The 19,243-nt window shown below is 41.6% G+C and overlaps 1 protein-coding gene across 3 annotated transcripts in view; it reads right to left on the bottom strand.

Annotated features, from left to right (window-relative positions):
- LOC128937636 (VPS10 domain-containing receptor SorCS1) overlaps window positions 1–19,243 on the bottom strand; it is a 256,431-nt gene that overhangs the window by 22,113 nt on the left and 215,075 nt on the right. For all 3 annotated transcript variants that reach the window (XM_054277425.1, XM_054277427.1, XM_054277426.1), the window contains exons 17-20: window positions 14,290–14,403; window positions 13,089–13,260; window positions 4,162–4,348; window positions 91–224 (exon numbers count right to left, since the gene is read on the bottom strand). In XM_054277425.1, coding sequence (XP_054133400.1) covers window positions 91–224; window positions 4,162–4,348; window positions 13,089–13,260; window positions 14,290–14,403 — 607 coding nt within the window. The remainder of the gene's footprint in view (window positions 1–90; window positions 225–4,161; window positions 4,349–13,088; window positions 13,261–14,289; window positions 14,404–19,243) is intronic.

Genomic DNA, 19,243 nt, shown 5'->3' with positions numbered 1-19,243 from the left:
AGAAGCATTGCTAGATCCCTCTCTCTCTCCCCCTGCTGTCAGAGAGCTCCTCCAGGGTTATTTTGGCCTCAGTCCATCAGGAATACAAACCTCTGTGTTGTTCCCAAACCACCAGACATAAGTGAGTGTTCCCACTTGGCTTGGCCACAGCACTGCTGTGGCATTGATCTCCTTGTTCTTCGTGGTGACAAAGGGCAGAGATAAGTGAACATGTTCCAAGGGGCCTGCAGAAACAGAATCAACAGGTGAGTCCTCTCTCCATCTGAAAAGTCAACCTAGGTGGGACATCCATTGGTTTAGGGAAGAAAAGTCTTCCCCAAATCCCTAATGCACATGGCAGAATGTTTTGGCTTTGTTTTCCTCTAGAGAGGAAAGCTTAAATCTGTTCTTCAGAGAACAGGATCCACCCCTGTACCTGGAGCTGAAAAACCTGGTACTCTCTACTGCATGAATGTCATGAAATCGGGAGCTTATATGACTTTTACAATAGGGACAGAGCCCTGTTGTGTTAGTGTGGCCTTCACTGGGAAGACATAAGAATGTGCAGGACAAAGGGCTTCAGCAGATGTGAAGCATCTTTGCTGGAAAGCTGCTATGATTTGGTGAACTTCAGCAGAAACTCTTTCTGAAGGCAGCTATTCACTGAGTGCCTGCATTTTATTGTTACCTTATACTCCCTCCTTTTCATCAATAAACTCTTTTATTTCTTCAGTATAAACAGAACATAATTCATTCGACAAGTGACATTATGCCCAGGGTTACACATTTCCCATCTTCTGGAAGCAGATGGGCCTTTGTTGTTAAATCTTGTTCTATAGATGATTTTAAAAATGTGTTCTGACTGTTCACTAAGAGAACAAAGCTATTGTCCTGAGTGACAGGGAAAGAAAAATAAAGACACCTCAGGTCACATGAGGACATGGGTTCCTTAAAAAAATTAAGGCCACATCTACACATTCTCTGTCTGTGAGCTCCCAGTGATAAGAAGCACAGCCTTGCATTGTTCATATGGAGTTGAGATGCATTCCTAGATGTATTTCCAGGGAGGATCTTTCAGGATATACCCCATGCATGAATCACCACTTAGACCTTGCTTTTCAGCGTAAATGAACACCATACTCTGGAGAAAGCATCCTGTATAACACAATAGGCAGAGCGAGGAAAAAAACTCTCCCAAATCAGACTGAATAAACAATGCCAGAATAAGGACCAGTGTTCCTGATTTATTACTGAAATGCATCTTTCCCTGGGTTGTAGACCCAGAATGCCAGAATAAGGACCAGTGTTCCTGATTTATTACTGAAATGCATCTTTCCCTGGGTTGTAGACACAGCCAGTGCTTAAGCTGAAGCAGCCCAATTAAGAGTTATCCATGATCAGATTAACTAAAGCCTGCTATACATGAGACCATGGCTTGTTTTGCCTTTTATAAACAGAAGTCAACACTCTTGGAAATTCATGAGATGCCACAATTTCACCCTTGTGATTTTAATGGCATCCTCCTTCTCAGATCCATTTCCATCACCATGCTGTTCCTGTTTTCAGCAAGACCCTAAGACCTGAAAAACAGCTATTTCCCCAGCTAAATGCAGTGACAACTGTAATGATGGAGCCATGAAGAGTCTGATCCTCTCCAACATTACTGCATCACTGCTCTGAACAGATCTCAGATGATCCTGCATGGCAGAGAGTGCCCAGCACCTCCTTGGACCTTCCCCATACAATGGCTAGGAAGGGAAATGAAAGAATGGCTCAAGCAACCCAATTCTGCCTGAGCATTTTCCAGCACAGCTGGGGCAAGGAGGCTGAAAAGCTGAGCTAGTATCTGGCCAGCAGGTGGGGATAGCTCACTCTGGATAGGCCCTCCTGGTAGGAGACTCTTTGTCCCAGTAAGCTTGAAGAGGATTCAAGAACATTAATTTCTGAGCTTCATGCTATGGAGGCTATGGCCTTCATATGTCCCAGGGAAAAAGTACTGTACAAGCTCCAGAGAACTGAAAGGCAGAAACTTCTCAAAAGGCTCACTTGCGCAGGTGATGTTGTTCTGAAGCATCAAGGCAAATCCATAACTAACTTTCCAAGAGAAAATTTTGACATGGCAGCTAAGAGACAGGCTGTTGGCTTGAGCAGTTTACATACAACAGTTTCTATTGTCCATCCAACTCAAAATGCTCCTGCCTCACAGTAACCTGCATTTCTGGATCCCTGGAGCAAGCAGGAAAGGCACTGCTTCTGTGCACTGGCTGCACCAGGATGAGGAGAGCATGGGACGAAGGCTTTACTTTTATCTTTGAGACCACAAGCACCAAGGTTCAGGGCCTGCAGTTTTTTCCAGCAGGAAGAGTGCTGGCCACAGGTAGGGAAGGTGCTGGAAGGCCCAGACCTGGCTGCAGACACTCATGTATTAACCCTGCACCCAGGGATCACCCAGTTTGTAGCTGTTCCTAAAACTCTGGATGTTCAGGCTGCACAATGCTTGTCTGTGGATCTTACAATACAGCATGTATGTCTATTTTAAGGACAGGTAATTTTTCAAAACTCCCCAAAGGCCAAGCTCAAACACCCCAAGGAGAATATTCAGCAGAGGGCTGAGTGACAATGCAAGCTTTCAAATAGGATTTAGAAGCTTTTGTGGATCAGGCTGTTAGACTCTGGAGGGGCTGGATCTACTGTACATCCCTGGCCTCAGCAAGTCTCTTGCTAGTCTGAATGGCACCATGGTCATTTGTAACCTGTTTTTCAGTCCCTAATTCTTGTCATGTAGAGAAAGGTGAGACATATCCCTTAAAGCTGACACTTCTCCAGGGACTCTGACACATAATCTGAGCCTGGCTGCATGATCACTCAGTGTTTAAATCCTGTGCTGACATTATCTATGTAAAATACAGAAATGTACACTATCAGCTGCTAAGTCACACAAACAAATCTAAATATTGTTTATTTCTTGTACAGCTTAAACAATCAAAATGGTTCCTATGCCTTCAGTGTCTCAAGAGAAAGATTTAGAGCAGCTGCAGACTAGAAAGACACTATGAGTGAGGGAAGGGTGGACACCTGCCAACCAAAGGTATTTTTGAAGGGGGACCTTCAGGTGGATATTTGCTCCTGCTCTAGTCCTCCTTCATAAAAATCCCATCTCCCACACTCCTGCCTCCCACTGTCCCCATCTGTTGACACAATGGTTCTCCATTAAAGAGCTGCTCTCCTACTGTGAAAAGGTAGCTGCTTTCATGCTGTGTGAACCCCAAAACTAGAGGTAAGTGTAGGGAATGTGCCAAAACATCTACACAATACGTGGAGTAAGTTTGGTAGATGGTAAATAATATTTCTGTAAACATAATTTCAGGTTTTGGAATTTCCTTTTTTCTCAGTTAATCTGGCACAGAGGCACACAGTGAAAACATAAATAACAAACAAAAAACCCCACTGTATAAAGAAAATTATGGCCCCAAATAAAATCTGTTAGGAATGTTACAAAATTTTGATAAATAGATTGACCCTTTGGGTTCATTAGCATGTGCTAGAATAAATATGAAAGGATACAATGTTCCTTTGATCCAAGAACTTGGGATACATTTCAGTTGTAAATCAGACACATATGAAGTATGAAAAGGTTAAAAAGAATAGCAGAAAAGCAACATGAGGATAATTTTTTTTTGGCAGTACTATTTAATACAAAGATTTTGGTTCCTATGACAACAGAAACACTGAAAAGCACTGGTTCCCATCCCAGAGGTGGGTGTGTTTCATTAGAGAACAAAACATGCACAAGGTAAAATTCAAAGCTTTTAAAAGTCATTAAAGATCCCTGGGTGTCTTTGTTGTTCTGGAAGTGTAAGATTGATAATGAAAGTGCATTTCAGAAAGGGCTGGACAGTCCTTTGAGGTGTCCCAAATTAGACTATCCAAAACTAGAGGTAAAACATGATTAAAAAAGCAAAAGTTATTGATTAGACTCAATAATTTTAGAGGTCTTTTCCAACCTTAATGAATCAATGTTTCCTCTCACTCTGGAATCAGCAGTCTGTCTGGAGGACAGGTGAGCACTCATAATTTCCCACCACTCTGGTCCCAGCTGCCAATTTACAAACACCATCTCTAGCTCCAAGTAACAATTGTAAAAGAAAACCAGCAGCTAACAGGGGGTATGAAGATACATACACGTTACATGCAGGTAGAGAACGGCGCTGTCAGAGCCCAGGCTGTTTTCCACCAGCACCGTCACCCGGAATATGCCCACGTTCTGGTAGATGTGCTTGATCCCATCCTCTGTAGAGCTGAGGTTGGCATATGACACAGCGATGCCATCTCCAAAATCCACCTGGATGAGGGATCTCTGGAGGTCTCCCTGTGGTGGAAGAGAAAGGATCAAACCAGACTGTGTTGCTTTTGACAGATGGGATCAGTGGGGTGAGCGAGACCAACCAGAAAACAGTAACGAGGTCTGATGTACCAGAGGAACAGCCTGCACTGACCTGTCAAAAGCCATGGCTGCTGAAGATCCCTCCCTTTCATGTGAGATGCAGCATCTTGCCTTACCTTTGAACATCCTCACCCCCCAGGAAATCCCCCTCTGGCTCTGCATGGTGCTCATGCTGCCTGTGCTCACATTTGCTGGCTACTGCTGTGGAGCACTCCCCAGCCTGGTGCACTGAAGCAATGGGGACTACCTGGAATGATGGAAAATTAATAGCTGATCATTAATAACCTTTCAAAAATTGGCTGAAAGGACATTTCATTTACTTTGGGTTTGTTTCCTCTTCCTTTTCTTTCTCCCTTTTTTCTCCCTTTTTTCCTTTGACAAAGAGACAGTCCTCTGGATGCCTAATTTCCATTCTGGGATGAAAGTTACCTGAGTGAATGGATGGCATCAGGCAGGTATCCACACCAGAAAGAGATGTGAATGTATGTGACTATAAGAGGAAATTGTAACAGAACTTTTATATTCCTCATGTTCCCTCAGTCTTTTTATAACTTGTTGTGAAGGCAGAAATAGCGGAGGCTTGCCTGAATGGAAAGCAAAAAGAGCAGAGCCATACCTGATGGTGGCAAGAGCAACAAATTTTCCCAGATGCTTTCTTTTAATAGACTAAAGTTGTTTTTACACTGCCCTGGCACCCTGCTGGAAGCTCTGTTGCTTCCAAATAGATGAGACAAAAATAACTGTGTTGCTCTGTTGTGGAGAATCCCAAACTGAAGCTGTGGCAGGGGAAATGGTCTGAAGAACAGAGTCCTTTGTTGAGTTATTAGAAAGATGTGCAGATTCAAACATGATGCAGTGCTTTGGGTACTCATGTCTGTTTGACTGAGCCAACAGAAGCCACCAAATGGGATTTGCTTCCACAGCCAGAAGTGAACACACATGACCTCTGAACATCTTTCAGAGGAAGACTATTCTTATCTCAAGTCCAGTGCAGGACTCAGACCAAATACAGAGGTCTCTGAAGTGCCCTTTGATGATCTCCCAGTTCCTCCAGGTCCATCATTATTAGGGTTTTAGTTGTCTTTTCTTACTCAAAAGGAGATGATGTCTTTGAACATGTCTTTGAAAAGCTTTTCACATGGTTAAAACTGTGCCACCATAGCGACCCTGCTGGATTTAGCAGCTCTGAGGACATTCAAGGCCATGCAGCTGAAGTTTGGTTCAGGTCAGAGAATATTCCTCCACATACCTGAGGTAGCAGCAGAAGATGAAAAGGGTGACAGAAAACCTAATTTCTGCAACTGTCAAAATTTGTGTTCTAATGTACCTTTTTCTCCTCTTGTCTTCATTTTGTCCATAGCCATGAAACTCATGCTGCCTACAGGTGTAGCCAGGGAAAGGAGCCATTTCTAAGGCATGCAAGATTTAGATTTCAATTCCTAGGTAGAGAAGATGCTGATAGAAACAACTGAAAATCTAATTAGAGAAGAGGTTCAGCTGCTGTTCCCCCAGTCTTTTTTAATTTGTTTTGGCCTTTCCTGTTTTAAAACCCTTTGAACTGGAAACACATTTTCCACTCAGTAAGATCCAGGCTGCAACATTCCCCTGAAAATGGCACATTTTGGAAATCTGACATTAAAAATTCTAGCTTAGGAAGTGGGAGAGTAAAGTCAGGAAAACAGAGAGACTGTGTTTTGACTTGTTCTAATATTTTATCTGTGCCAGGTAAGAGCACAGGAAGAGTAAGACAGGAAGAGAAAGCAGATGAGCCTAAATCCAAACATTTCCCACCCAGCCCACACCTGATTTAAACCAACCCAGCTGTCACTATCTCTTGTCTCCAGCATCCCTCCAGAGCCATTTGCAAGAGGTTATTTTACCAAGAGAAGTTTTGTTCTGCAACAATTTGATGTCAATCCATACATCTTGCAAAACCTCCTCCCGTTGCTTTTCCCAGCTTCTCCTTTTTATTTTGTCAAGTTCAATCCTCCACAATAGCATTTTTCTGAAGCTTTTAGCCCAAATTAGGCAGATGCAGAACTCCCTGCATTACTTGCAGGAGCCAGACACTGCTGCTGCTGGAGTGTTTTCATGGATTAATTAATTGTGTCTTCTTCAGATTAACCCCTTTCTCTGCAATCTTGGTAAAGGCTTTTGTGCAGCCAAAGGCTTCAACATATACTGAGCCTTAAGAACTTTTAGCCTGAAAAGAAGATCTCAAAACTAAAAACAAGTTTGCCAAAGCCCCATATTAAACCCTTTACCTACCCAGACAACATTAGTTACTAAAATGTAATTAGTTACTAAAATGTAAGTAACATTAGTTACTAAAATATAAAATCAGAAATTTACTATTTTCTAAGGTATTTTCTCATTAAATGTCCAGGTTTTTTTCAAGCATATACAAAATATTCCTCTCTCCCTCCTTCCTGGTCCTGCCTCCTAAGCCAAGTGCACCTTTTTCCTGCATCTTGAGCGCACACAAGACCTGGACATTACCAAAAAGCTCTGGGAAGCTTCCTGCCTCAGGGTATATCAAGAAACATCCCATAAAGTTTGCAGTAATATTTTTATATTTTGATTACTTTTATGCATCTCTCAATATTTTGGAGGATGTGAAATGTGAGACCCACCTAGCAGGATTACCTTAAACACATCCCTGTAATCTTGCCCTGGAAGTTGTAATAGTGCATTTTCCTTATTGACTTTGAGTATTTGTATCTAAATATTAAAAATGGAATAAACACAGCTCAAGATTTATAATTTTGGTTCCATGTTTCATATTTAATTTTTAAGTCTTTAATTATGCACTGACTTCTGTGTCTTCCTTGGAGATGTTGACAATAGATTTAATTATCCTTTGCAAGAAACAGATATAGCTGCTGTTGGAGGGTTTTCATGGATTAATTCATTGTGCTTTTTTTAGATTAACCCCTTTCCCTCTTCAGCATTTTCCTGTCACCAAAAGAAATCATTCATCAAAGATATTTTTACTGGAACTGAATATCTACACATGGCATACATTTAATCTAGATCTGTTTAAAGTATATTCTTAATTTTTACCAGATACTCAGATCCAATTTGATCAAGAACTTAAAAACATGCTTTCCTGTGCAAATCCTTGCTTTCAGAGAGATGGTTTTAATTTTTCAAATCAGAAACTGAACAGAAAGGTGCCTTTTAGCAGGGCAAATAGCTTGATACTTTTCACATATACTTTTTCAATACCAAATAGTGAATTGTACTGATCACATCCTTCATCCTGACTGCCAGTTGTGGCAGCTCAACTCACCTATGAGCTCTTTTCACAGTACTAGATCTTCTGTGCCCCACAGGAATCAATAACAGCCTCTCAGGATTATGCAGAATAATTCAACTTGTGTGACTGGAAGTGCATTACAAGACTGTAGTGCTGTGTGTCATTAGGAAGGCAAGGTCCACTGTCATACATTTTCATGGAATTTCAACAATGAATTTAAAAATGCATGAAAGGCTCTGATTTCTCCCAACCAGCCTGTCCTCATCAGAAAATGCAATTATAATTTAGATGACAGCGGTACAAGGGAGGGTACATTCTGTGTTATTTGTGTGTTATTACAGGAGTGTAGTGCTGCTAGTAAGATAAACAGCCGTGATTCAGCATGTGCATTGAAAGTTAGGATGAAGGTTTCATATTTCTGTAATCATTGCTAACAAACTTGTGATATCAAAAGCGGGAACACAGTGGGATACCATAAAAAAAAATAGAGACTGTGCTTTTAATTACTACTAGCTTTGCATCTTTAATTTCAGTACATCAACAATCAAAACAATCCTAATGCTAAGCTCATCTCCAGAAACTTCAGCTGAGTTGAATACTGAATTGCACCTAACAATAGTGCTGAGGTGGGAAATGTTAATGGCACTGTGCCCCCAGCAGGATCCCCAAGCTCATTAAATGTACCCAAGACACAGTGTGCCTTGTACAGCCATGTATCAACATTGTCACTACAGAGAGCCATGGCAGCCTTTAGGAAATTCAAAACTTCATTTGTATGTTCCCATGGTAAGAGAGAGTCCTCTGGATTCATGAGCATTCACTACACAAATGCAAGGCATGGGGGGTATGAGGCAGAATGGAATAAAGCATCAGAAAGTTTAAGTTTCTTGCTCAAGGTCATGCAGAAGGAGCTCAGAGTGTGGTTCAGGAATGAGTTCAGATTGCCTGAATTGTAGCCTGTGGCCTGATGTGTAGGAACAAATTAGCTTTCCCCACACATTAGCCTAATCCAAACATCACACAGCAGCAGCAAGCAGTTAAAAGCAAGCCAAAATCTACTCCCAGTGGAGTGACTTTGCAAAGTGAGAACTGAGGCAGACCTGGAATGTCAAAGATTTTTGGCTGTCACTTTATCAAGATAAAAAATAAATTAGAGGAGGTAGTTTCTCTGTGAATTATCTGTAATGAAACAGTCAAAGCCCTGAACCTTCCTGCCCTGAATGCCTTTACCATCCATTTCCTCAGCAAAGATGCGTGAGCAATGGGATGAAACAAGTTTGAAAGGCATTGTGCTGAGCAGCATTGCTCTGGAGGCTGCAGCTTTCAGGGTCTCTGCTGAAGCAGTACAGCAGCACAAGTGTCTGATGTTCATACAAATAGCTCCAACACACAAATAACAATTGTGGTTGTGACAGGCAAGAGACCTACGTCACCATGTGATCAGGAAGGCACACAGAAACAACACACACTTAATAAAATCCCTCTGTTTTCCACAACAGAGAAGCAGAACATGTCAAGGACGTTGGGTTGAACAACTTAAGTAGGAAAAGTGCCTTTGTAACTTTGCATTTTAAATTTCTTTTGTTGCTGTCCAAAAACAAAGCAAGGATTCAGGTTTTTAGGCTGATAAACAACTCTTGTTGAATGCTGCAGCGTGAGAGGTACCAGCCCTGAGCCTCTGCATGTAGCCCAGGACAGGGAAAAGGATTTACCTTAAAACTGGCAGCTTGTTTAGGCAATGAAAAATTTGCATTTAAGCATTGCTAATTGTCTCATGTGCTGTCACGCAATGACAAAAATGCTGCTGGTATTCTGCTTGTCTCATGGAAATTTAAGAGCAAAATTCCCAGCTTAAGTATGATGCCTTGCTTATTAAACACTTCCAAAATACTTCATAAAATGCAACACATGATAGTCCATAAAGGCAATATTGATGATTCCTCTCTATTGTCACCCACTAAAAAAACCATGATAATTATACCCAGATTAATTGGACAAATAACTTGGCCACACCTTTCCAATAATGGGGCCATAAATATTAGGGGCAAGGTGACCTTGCAAGCAATTTAGTCATTCTAAAAGGTGACAGGTGACTTAGATCACTTTTGAAAAAATTCTTTAAATCATCTTCAGATGATTTAAATATGACCTGTTGGTTGGGTTTACTTTTAATGTTATTTATATGCTGCCAGATATAAATGCTTCACAGGAAAATGTCATGTGAGTCAAAATTAGAGAAACTGGGCCAGAATCCCAGCTCTCAGAAATCAGCAATGCTCAGTGTGCTCCTGGGTTTGGTTCCTGCCCTCCCTTCACTTGCACAGACTTCAGTGATGATTTTCTTTTGTGTCTTCTTCAATAGCAGAACACTTCTGAATGCCTTGTCCTTGCTTTTCTTGAGGCATCTTTGCTCACATTGTGTTTTTGCCAGAATGCACAGTCGTGGCTCTCAGCATCACCACAGGCACAACCATGCTCTACAAGGAACCACTGTGCTGTGGTTCCTGTCCCTGAATCCCACACCAGAGTGAAAGCATCAGATTTTTACTGCTGCCATTTGTCTCTCCCTGCCCTCTTAGCAATCTGCTCCACCACAGAGACACAGTGAATTTTCAGGGCCTCCAGTGAACCTGCTTCTGTAGTTTGTTCCTGTTTTCAAACCCAGGTGGATTCCTAGATGGAGCAGAAAGCCCTAGAAAGATAACAGGAGTACAAATCTCAAACAGACTCTTGTACCTTGGCTCACCAGCTTCTCTCTTTTTTTTTCCCTTTTCCTGCAGATCAAGTGGAACATGGACATGAAAAAAGAGAGCCAGGAGGCTGCAGTGTATGAAACAGCTCTGCAGATTTGAAGGCTTCAAACAAACTGTCTCAGAGGGATACAGGAGATGTTAAGATGCAAAAGGAAAGGCCATTGCTTTTTCACACCCTGAAAGATATCAGCTGTCACTCACACTAAAGGAAGAGTCCTCACCAGGGTGTAGCACTCTAAAATACTGTCCACCATTCCAGGGGGCAAGGGTTGAATAGGAAACACTTATTTCACATTCTGTTGCAGGAAAAGATGTGCAATGTGACATATCCAGCCCTTTTTAACTTTTCTGATGCCTTCTCCTCAGTAAAAATGGAGTAGCACAGATTTTTTGGATACTGATCATCCTGGATTGTACTGTGCCATACACCTGTGCAGGGCAGAACTGAATAGAAATTGGCAAAACCTTGTCTTTTGATACTTCTGCCTTGTATGCAAGGGAAAGGAACTTCCCTTTGAGAAGCAGGGTTGGATTAAACAATCTCCAGAGATCCCTTTCAACCTCAATTATTCTGTGAAATCAATATCCATTTTATAAAAGGATACTTCTTCTTTTGATGGGTTGTTTAACTTTCCTAGTGAGTGGCGGATTTTTGTATCACTGAAACAGTTAAATTGCTAAATGGTTTAGACTACACACAACTCTGCTGCTTCAACTACATTTTATTCCCCTATAGCTTGCATATAACTGGGAAAATATTCCTGTTTGTTGAATATTTCTTTCGTTGCAACACCCACACAAAGTCATTGCCAGACTGGGTAAAATTTGCCCAAAGGTTTTGTTGGTTGCTCTTTAAGTTGACAAATCTAGGAGCAGGAGGTCAAGATTCATCTAACAGGGAGAGTAATTTGAAAGGCTGGGGGCTGATCAATACTGCTTCAGCCCTCAGAGCAATTCCTAACCTCTTTCTTATCAGATACACTGGAAGAAGAGCTCCCTTTGGATCTCCTCAGAACTGACTCACTCACTCATCAAAACATCTGTTCTGTACTCCTTGACACCCAGCATGAGAGAGGCACCATCTCATACTGGAGAAGGTGCTCCTTCCAGACTCTGGTGCACACTGAAGCAGAGCTGACAGGAAAGATCAGAATGAACAAAAGAGAGAGAACAATGCACAGCAGCTCCCTGTATGACAGAGTGGTCAGGGCTCTCTTACATGGTATGTGAACTGAAGCACTCACAGAAGGAAGAGCAGGACATTTGTCCTGAGTCTCCCACACTGTGGGTGATTGTCTCTCCCTCTGACTATGGGCATAATTCTTTGATAGTTTTGTGACTGACTATACAGATTATCCATCTCCTTCTGCCAGTCTGTTTTAAAACTTTGCTCAGAAGAGAAGGGTGATGGAAAGTGCACTTTTTTTACTCTTCTTTTTTTAAAGCCTGGAGACTGACTCTTGTTTTGGACCTTTTCCTTTTCATCTTTCAATGCAGAAATCAATACCTTAACCAGATGAAATTATATGTTCACACTGCTATTACAGCACCACAGTAGCAATGCTGTATGACTGTCAGTACTGAAAAAAAGTGACCATATTTTGGAGAAAATAAACATTCAGGTCAAAAACTGCTTTGGGTTAGATATGATGTATCATTTGGTATTGCTCTTACAAATCAGGACACCAGTTTGCTGGGGAAAGCATCAATAACAGACATGTAAAAAAAAAATCTCTCCTCAGAGATGACATTTACTATGGAGAGGGTGAGAAGTAATTTCCTTGAATACTCAAAATTATACTCTAAACTAAAAAGGGATGTACATCGTCCCTTGAATACTCTAAACTATAAAGGGATGTACATTGTCCACTGGTGATAAAGCATACTTATTTTAGGATTTATTGGCCAGTAAGAGAGGAAAAGGGATAGAAGTTTAAAGAAATCAAATTAGATTAGAGAAAAAGAGAAAACTTCTTTGTGAATGTTCCTGCTTGTGCACCTGCAATTAAACACAGATAGAGAAGTGCTGAAAAGAAGAAAGAGGTGAAAATATTTAAATACTTTTTTCTATGGATTCAGGAGTGGAGGGAGCAGAACAATGAAATAGCAAGTTAAGTTACAGATAAAATAAAAAAACACAGATCAGAGTCCGAATCAGCTTCACAATAGCAACGAATTTCAGAGTTAAACCTGCTGAGGACATCGTGAGATTTCACCCATAAATGCCTAAACCATATGTAGCGATTTCTGTGATGGGGACCCAGCTGCACATGTACTATTTGTCATCTTTGGTTTAAAGCCAGTGGAAAACAAATATGTAAATTCAGTTTCAAAAACCAGCAGGAAGCAAAAAACACAATTAAGGATGGGGGATCAGAATTCAAACCTGCGGTCTTCAGCTCTCCTGTGAAATTCCCAAATTAAACCCATTCCCAGTTTTTATCAACTTCTCCCAGACATTACCCTGGGCGCCACAATAACAGCCCTTTCATCTCCATACATTTTGGAGCAAACACCACCCAGCTACGTCATGGCCATGACTGACTTCATACTGCCCTGTCTTGCAAACTTTTTTGTACCACCCTCTTTGCAAACTTCTCCTGGCGTGAGTCCCACTCAGACACACGCGGGGCAAATGTCCCACGGATCCTACCTCCTCCAGCTGCACCAGGAAGGTGACGTTGTGGCCCTGCTGGGCCGTGAGGCGCCCGTCGGCCGTGAGGATGCGCAGCCCCTGCGGAGGTTTGCCCGGGCACTGCTGGGGCTTGGCCGTGTAGCGCTCGCGCACCCCGTCCGTGCAGTTGTTGGAAACAACTTTCCTGTACCTGCCAAGGGAGACAGAGTGTGGGAACACAAGGAATGTTTCCCTGTCTGCTCTGCGGTGCCCTGACCCCCAAGGGAGCACTGAGTTTAACCCTCATTCATGGAGAAAGTTTCCTAAGCTTCAAGACAGACTAGAATCCGCTAGTCTGAAATAGATTGTGTAGGTGTATCACTTAGGTGGGAAATTTGGATTTTGGGATTTTTAGGATGTTGTAGATGGAAGCAAGATGGAGGTCACAGGGTGTCACAGGGCTTCTTCTTCATGCTTCTTCTTCCTCCTTCTTCATGGGTTTAGGTGGCATTTTGTAATTGGGTGGAAAAGTCTGCATTGCGGGCTTTTGGAGATCAGTTATTGGGTTAAAAGGGAAATAATCTAGGTGTCAGTTCTTAATTGGATAGCTTAGTTTTAAAAAACCTTGTAATGAAAGATTGCTAACCATTTTTGCGGTGCTTTACCAGTGTGCTGTGCCTGGTGTGGACAGTGTGCAAAACTCTAGATACGATAACAAAAAACAAGAACCTGAAGACCAAAAAAATCCAGTGTGTCTCTCTTTCCTGACACAAGACCACTCCAGGAGGGTTTCCCCAGCCAGAGTCCCAGAAGTCGGGGAATTGGCAACAGGTACCCTGACAACAGAGTGGAAATTTTCCAGAGTGGAAATCTGTTTTGATTTAGGTGAAACGTACATCTTTGAATTAAGTCTGGGGCTTGCAAACATAGCTGTTTGGTCTGACTCCCTGTTCTCACAAAAAACCTATGCTCTAAGAAACTGCTTCAGCCAAAAGACCAATGATTTGACCTTATAGTTTCCTCCCAATTTTTTTTTAAGGCTTCATCTTCCAAAGAAAAGCCTGGGCCATACATGATGGAGATCTGGAGTGACAGATGTGCAACCCAATAAGGTGGTGATGGAAGTGACCCAAGGGCTTCAGCCAGCTCTGACACATCTACAGTAGGTGTAATCTGTAGTTGTCATTGGGTTAAATCCATATGGGTGCTCTAGCTAAGTGAAGCCTGGTGAGCCACTTACCCAGTGCTGTTGAGGTAACTCTGTCCAAGGCTGCAGTCTTTAGACAGGGAGGATGGGTTGTACCAAAATGCTGGTAAACATTGTCCATTGCTGTGGCGTTCATATCCATAATCACTGTTGTGACATTAAAAGAAACCATCACATAAAGCCCCAAAAGAACAAACATGGTATTACCTCATGCTCTCTACTGTTAATACAAGTTTTGATTTTCCTCTGTCTGTTTACTAGGATTTCTGATTTTATTTTCACTGACAGAACAGACTCTTCATTCCACTTCAGTTTTTTAACTGGGGTGGGTATCTTGCATAAATCCCAGTATAAAAAAGAAGAACCAGAGCAGGTAATTTCAAAGTATTGCATCAATTGTTCTCTCTCCACAGACTAACAGTACCTCTCAGGATCAAATCCAGGCTCAAATATAAAAAAACAAAACCAAACCAGACAAACAAACTCCCAACAAACAAACCCCCAACAAACAAACAAACAACCTCCCCTCCCCCCCAAAAAAACCCAAAAAACCCCAGAAATCCAAGCTAAGTTAAATCACCACTGTCTCAATCATGTCTTAGAAAAGTGAAGGGCTAAAAAGCTAATTACATTTGGAAACAATATCACACAGGATGCAGAGGAAAATTTACAGCCCTGAGAGAGCTCTTGCCTGAAGACATTAACAGCATCTTTGGTAATGGAAAAGAATTCTGTGATCTTCAATTCTCTTTTTGTTTGGACGAGGAAATGCTACCAAAAATCACTTGTTAGAAACAACGAGTCAAACTTTAATCTTTTGTCACAATTTGAGCTTAGCTATGACTAAATTTGCTTTGGTTTCACTATAAACATTTCAAATTGTTCTTGATTCCAAATAAACAAAGACTCTATAAAAAATGTTATTGCAGGGAAAAAAAATCCAGCTAACAGAAAACCTCTTTAATCAGTATTCCATTCACATGTGGGTTTACTTTCCAGCTGTTGAGTAATGAGGACTGCTTGGTTGGATAATCATTCTTATTCCTTTTACTAAGCCTTCTCCATAGTTCATAATGGAGCAGTAATGGGATGCTGTTTCTGAGAACTGCTATACAGAGTCCACCAAATCCATTCCAATATTCCAGTTGCAACGCAATCCTTGATCTTAAAATGGCACTTTTCTGCAAAGTATTTTTTACTTATTATCTTTAATGCCTTGGTATCAAGTAGCCTGATTTTCCAAGAGAAGAGGAGTAGGGCAGTGTTAGATTATGTGATTGAGGGCTCATCTTTGTATATGTACGTAAAGAAGCAGAGAGAAAAAACAGGAGATGGAAGAATCCCCAACAACCTGATCAGAGTTAGTGAAGCCCCTGCTCCAGCTTCTCCCAGAGCTGCCACAAGACAGCCATCAGCCCATGGCCAGGTGAGACCTACCAGACCATCAACAAAAGAGATATTTATAGAAAACTATTAACAACAAGGAGAGTGTTTAACTTAATGAAGATTTTGTTCAAGTGTCTTGAAAAAGCACGATGACTTAAAAATAAAATGTAGTGAGTGACCGGTAAACAATGTTAAGAAGCTTGTTACTGGTCTAAGATATAAGACAAAGAAGAAAAATGGAGACAATGTTTTGATTTATCTTTGTTAAGTTTTTTGTAGTGTTATCAAGAAAAGACATCCAAAATAATTCAGTCACCACATTTTAATTCTGCTTCAACTTGTTTCTTTTGGATAAAGAAAAAAAAGGTTTTGAGGCAATCTTAAAATAGCAATATTAAAAAGATGATATTAGCAAAAGGAAATTAATGCTGCTTATCACTTAAGAAAACTCCTAAACATATACTGGACTGCATGACTATTCCAAAGGAACATTTTGGCAGCTGTGGTGCTTGGGGTATCTACAACAAGTAATTGAGAACATACTTTAGGAAACAGCAATAAAGTAGATGACCTAAACTGTCTTTTCCTCATTTTTTGACTGAGTTTTCATCAATCTATTTACTCAGATGGTTCCAACTCAGTGCTGCTTAATTGCTTTGGAAGCATCAGCCAGCCAATTCTCCACTGCCATGTGCTTCTATAATCATCCTTGTTGGAATAAGAACACTATAGCTGCAGAATACACTTTGTAGTGAAGAATAACACCATTCTGATTTGCTTGGAGAAAACAAATATTTACATACAAATGGGACTCCTGTATTTTTGTAATTCATTTGTAAATAGTCTGCAGCACTGTATTCCTAAGTTATTGTGTGTGACTCTAATTAAAAAGCTGTAACACTGTACACTCAGTGTTCTGTAATCAGGTGAAAACAAAACAAACTAATACAGTGAAATCTGCCTCAGAGGGGATCAGTACTCACAATCCAATTTGATGCAGCAGTCTGGGCTATGCACATGTCTCGATTCAAGGCACTATTTTGGTTCCCATTCCTACCTGTAAATCTGGGCAAGTCAAGCTGGACTTAACTAGTTTAGACTGTACGTGGATCGTATTTCTCAAAGTCAAGAGAAAGAAATCCCAGGATTTTCCACAACAGAAATAGCTATAAGCACAGAAGTTTCACAGTGTTGTTTTCAGGCTTGCAAATCATCTGGCTCATTAAGGCCCTACAGAAATATCATCCCAGCAAATGACATGAATTGCTGCTCCATATCCCTCCACAGATGCAGCAGCCACCCGTTCACCTCCGCAGTCTTGGAATCTAATGAATTCCTTGGCTACAGGCTGGTGCGCGCACAACACTGATGCTGACAACAAATTGCTGCCTACAATTTGGCACAACAGGCTTTGTAGCAATCAAGAAGCATTACCATCAATTGGATGTCCATAGCACGAGCCAGTACAGCAGAGTCTGGAGATGGGGAAGGCATCAGCCTCAGCCTGCAATCAGCTCCCTGAGTCATTGCCTGGGAGCTGGGAATTGGAATTTGCATAAATTGATGATATTTTGTGCCTGCCTGAAAGGAACTCGGGTGACACAGATAATGCATCTCCTAAAAAGGAGTGGAGCGTTTGCCATCAGGGATTGCTTTATCAGTGGGAAGCAGCCTGTCTTGTGGCTCTCACTGATTATGGTTTTACCCTTTTACTGGTTTAAACTGGAATCCTATTTGTCTTAGTAAAGTAGAACTGCAAGTTCTTTTCTGTAATTAGATACAATTCATTCCAGACATTTTGCATGTCTGCTCAATGCTCACAATAAATTCCTTTATCTAATGTTATTTTCACCATAGGTAATAATCAAAGAAAAGAAATCCCCTAAGGAAGTTTGTAATTTGAAGAGACCTGACAAACATACTGTTTGGTAAAACTGTTAATTCACATGGAATTATTAAAATCCTACTGCTCTAAGATATAGAAATAACCAGTTAATTCAGATGAGTGATTTCCATGTTTTTAGCTTCTAAAAATCAATATATGACTTAGCATGTAATCATAGAAATTCCTTAAGATTAACAGCTTCATCTTAAGGTCAGCTATGCTAGAAGTTGACAGTGCTCCTTCTGCTTTTGCATACTGACATTTCCAAACATTTTGGACAATAAATGGGATGGAATTGAGCTATCTCTGAAAAGAGTCACCTTTTTTCCTGCAGTTTCCAAAAGCCCTGGTGGGAAGAAATAACTGTGGCCACAGCACTGGAAAAGTCCCACTAGCTTTTTATTCACTTAATACCATTTTCTGATATTTAACCATGATCCAAGTGTAGATGTGTATTACAGGGGAGCTGTGCTTGTTCCCCAGTTCTACAGGACCTGACATGGGATTTAATTCAGAGAAGGATGGATTCAGATACAGCCTGAACTGTGGATCTACAAAGGTGTACAATTATAATTGCACTGCAGTATTTGGAGTCAAGCTATGCCAGCTTATGTTAATATGGAGCCCAAAATCCCCAGAACCTTTCCAGTAAATCCATGCCCAGTAGGTATCCAGGCCCTTAAAGATGCAAAGATGCACTGTAGATTTTGCACAGTGAATCTGCATTTTCCACAAGCACTCAAAATGAACTAAAAATTCATTCTAAATTACTATTTGTTAGCTAACCAAGCCCATAACCAAAGGGGGCAAATGTAGGTGTATTTCAAAGCTGGCACCTGCATGAACTGAAGTGATGGCTGGTGACACACAAAGCTAGCAGAATCTAACCCCACTCAGTGTCTGTCCCCTGCCTCCCTGGGGTTTGTCAGAACATTTTCTCCTGATGCAGGACCCTGATGTTTTAGCATAGGAACTCACCCCAGCAGGCAGGGCTGTAATTTACGTGCCAAAGAATATAAAAAGAGCCAGCCAGATCCTTGCTGACATAATCTGTGAATAAATAAGCAGACCTGATTCCCAGTTGTACCAAGGCACCTTTGTGCCTCTCTGGCTATCCAAAACCACTAGCACCAGTATCAACAGGCTCATACTTCCCATGTGAGGTATGGGAATGCTGACAGAAGAAGCAGTCAGTATTACTGACAGCAGGTTCAGAGGAAGGACTGACAGTGGGACACTCCACTCAAAGTTCCTATTAAAGGACCTGAGAGACAGGTGGCTGAATGATGAACTCGACCAAAGGTTTCCATCTGTGTCCAGGAGGTGTTCCTGCTGAAGAGATATCGCTGCAATAATGCTCAGAAGGCAGGAAGGAACACAATGTGAGGAAACGGGGTAAATTAATGCTTTAATAACACCCAAGTAACGGTGCCATCCATTTACCCAAATCAATTAAAGGAAGAGGGAGATTCTCGTTTCTAGGCTGTTGCTAGGACAGACTTGCCGAGGGCGCCAGAGCATCCAGGTCCCCATGCCTGAGGCGCTGTTGCCCTCTGGCTGCGAGCCCCATTCCCTGCACAGGGAGCCAGGAATGGCTCAGCCTGGCCCAGCCGAGCCCCATTCCCTGCACAGGGAGCCAGGAATGGCTCAGCCTGGCCCAGCCGAGCCCCATTCCCTGCAGAGAGAGCCAGGAATGGCTCAGCCTGGCCCAGCCGA

The sequence above is a fragment of the Melozone crissalis genome, unplaced genomic scaffold, assembly GCF_028551555.1.
Source record: "Melozone crissalis strain CALT ecotype California unplaced genomic scaffold, PUWL_Pcris_2 ptg000019l_1, whole genome shotgun sequence".
Classification (NCBI taxonomy): domain Eukaryota; kingdom Metazoa; phylum Chordata; class Aves; order Passeriformes; family Passerellidae; genus Melozone; species Melozone crissalis.
The sequence above is the reverse complement of the archived record's forward strand: the minus strand, read 5'-3'. Positions and strand labels throughout refer to the sequence as shown.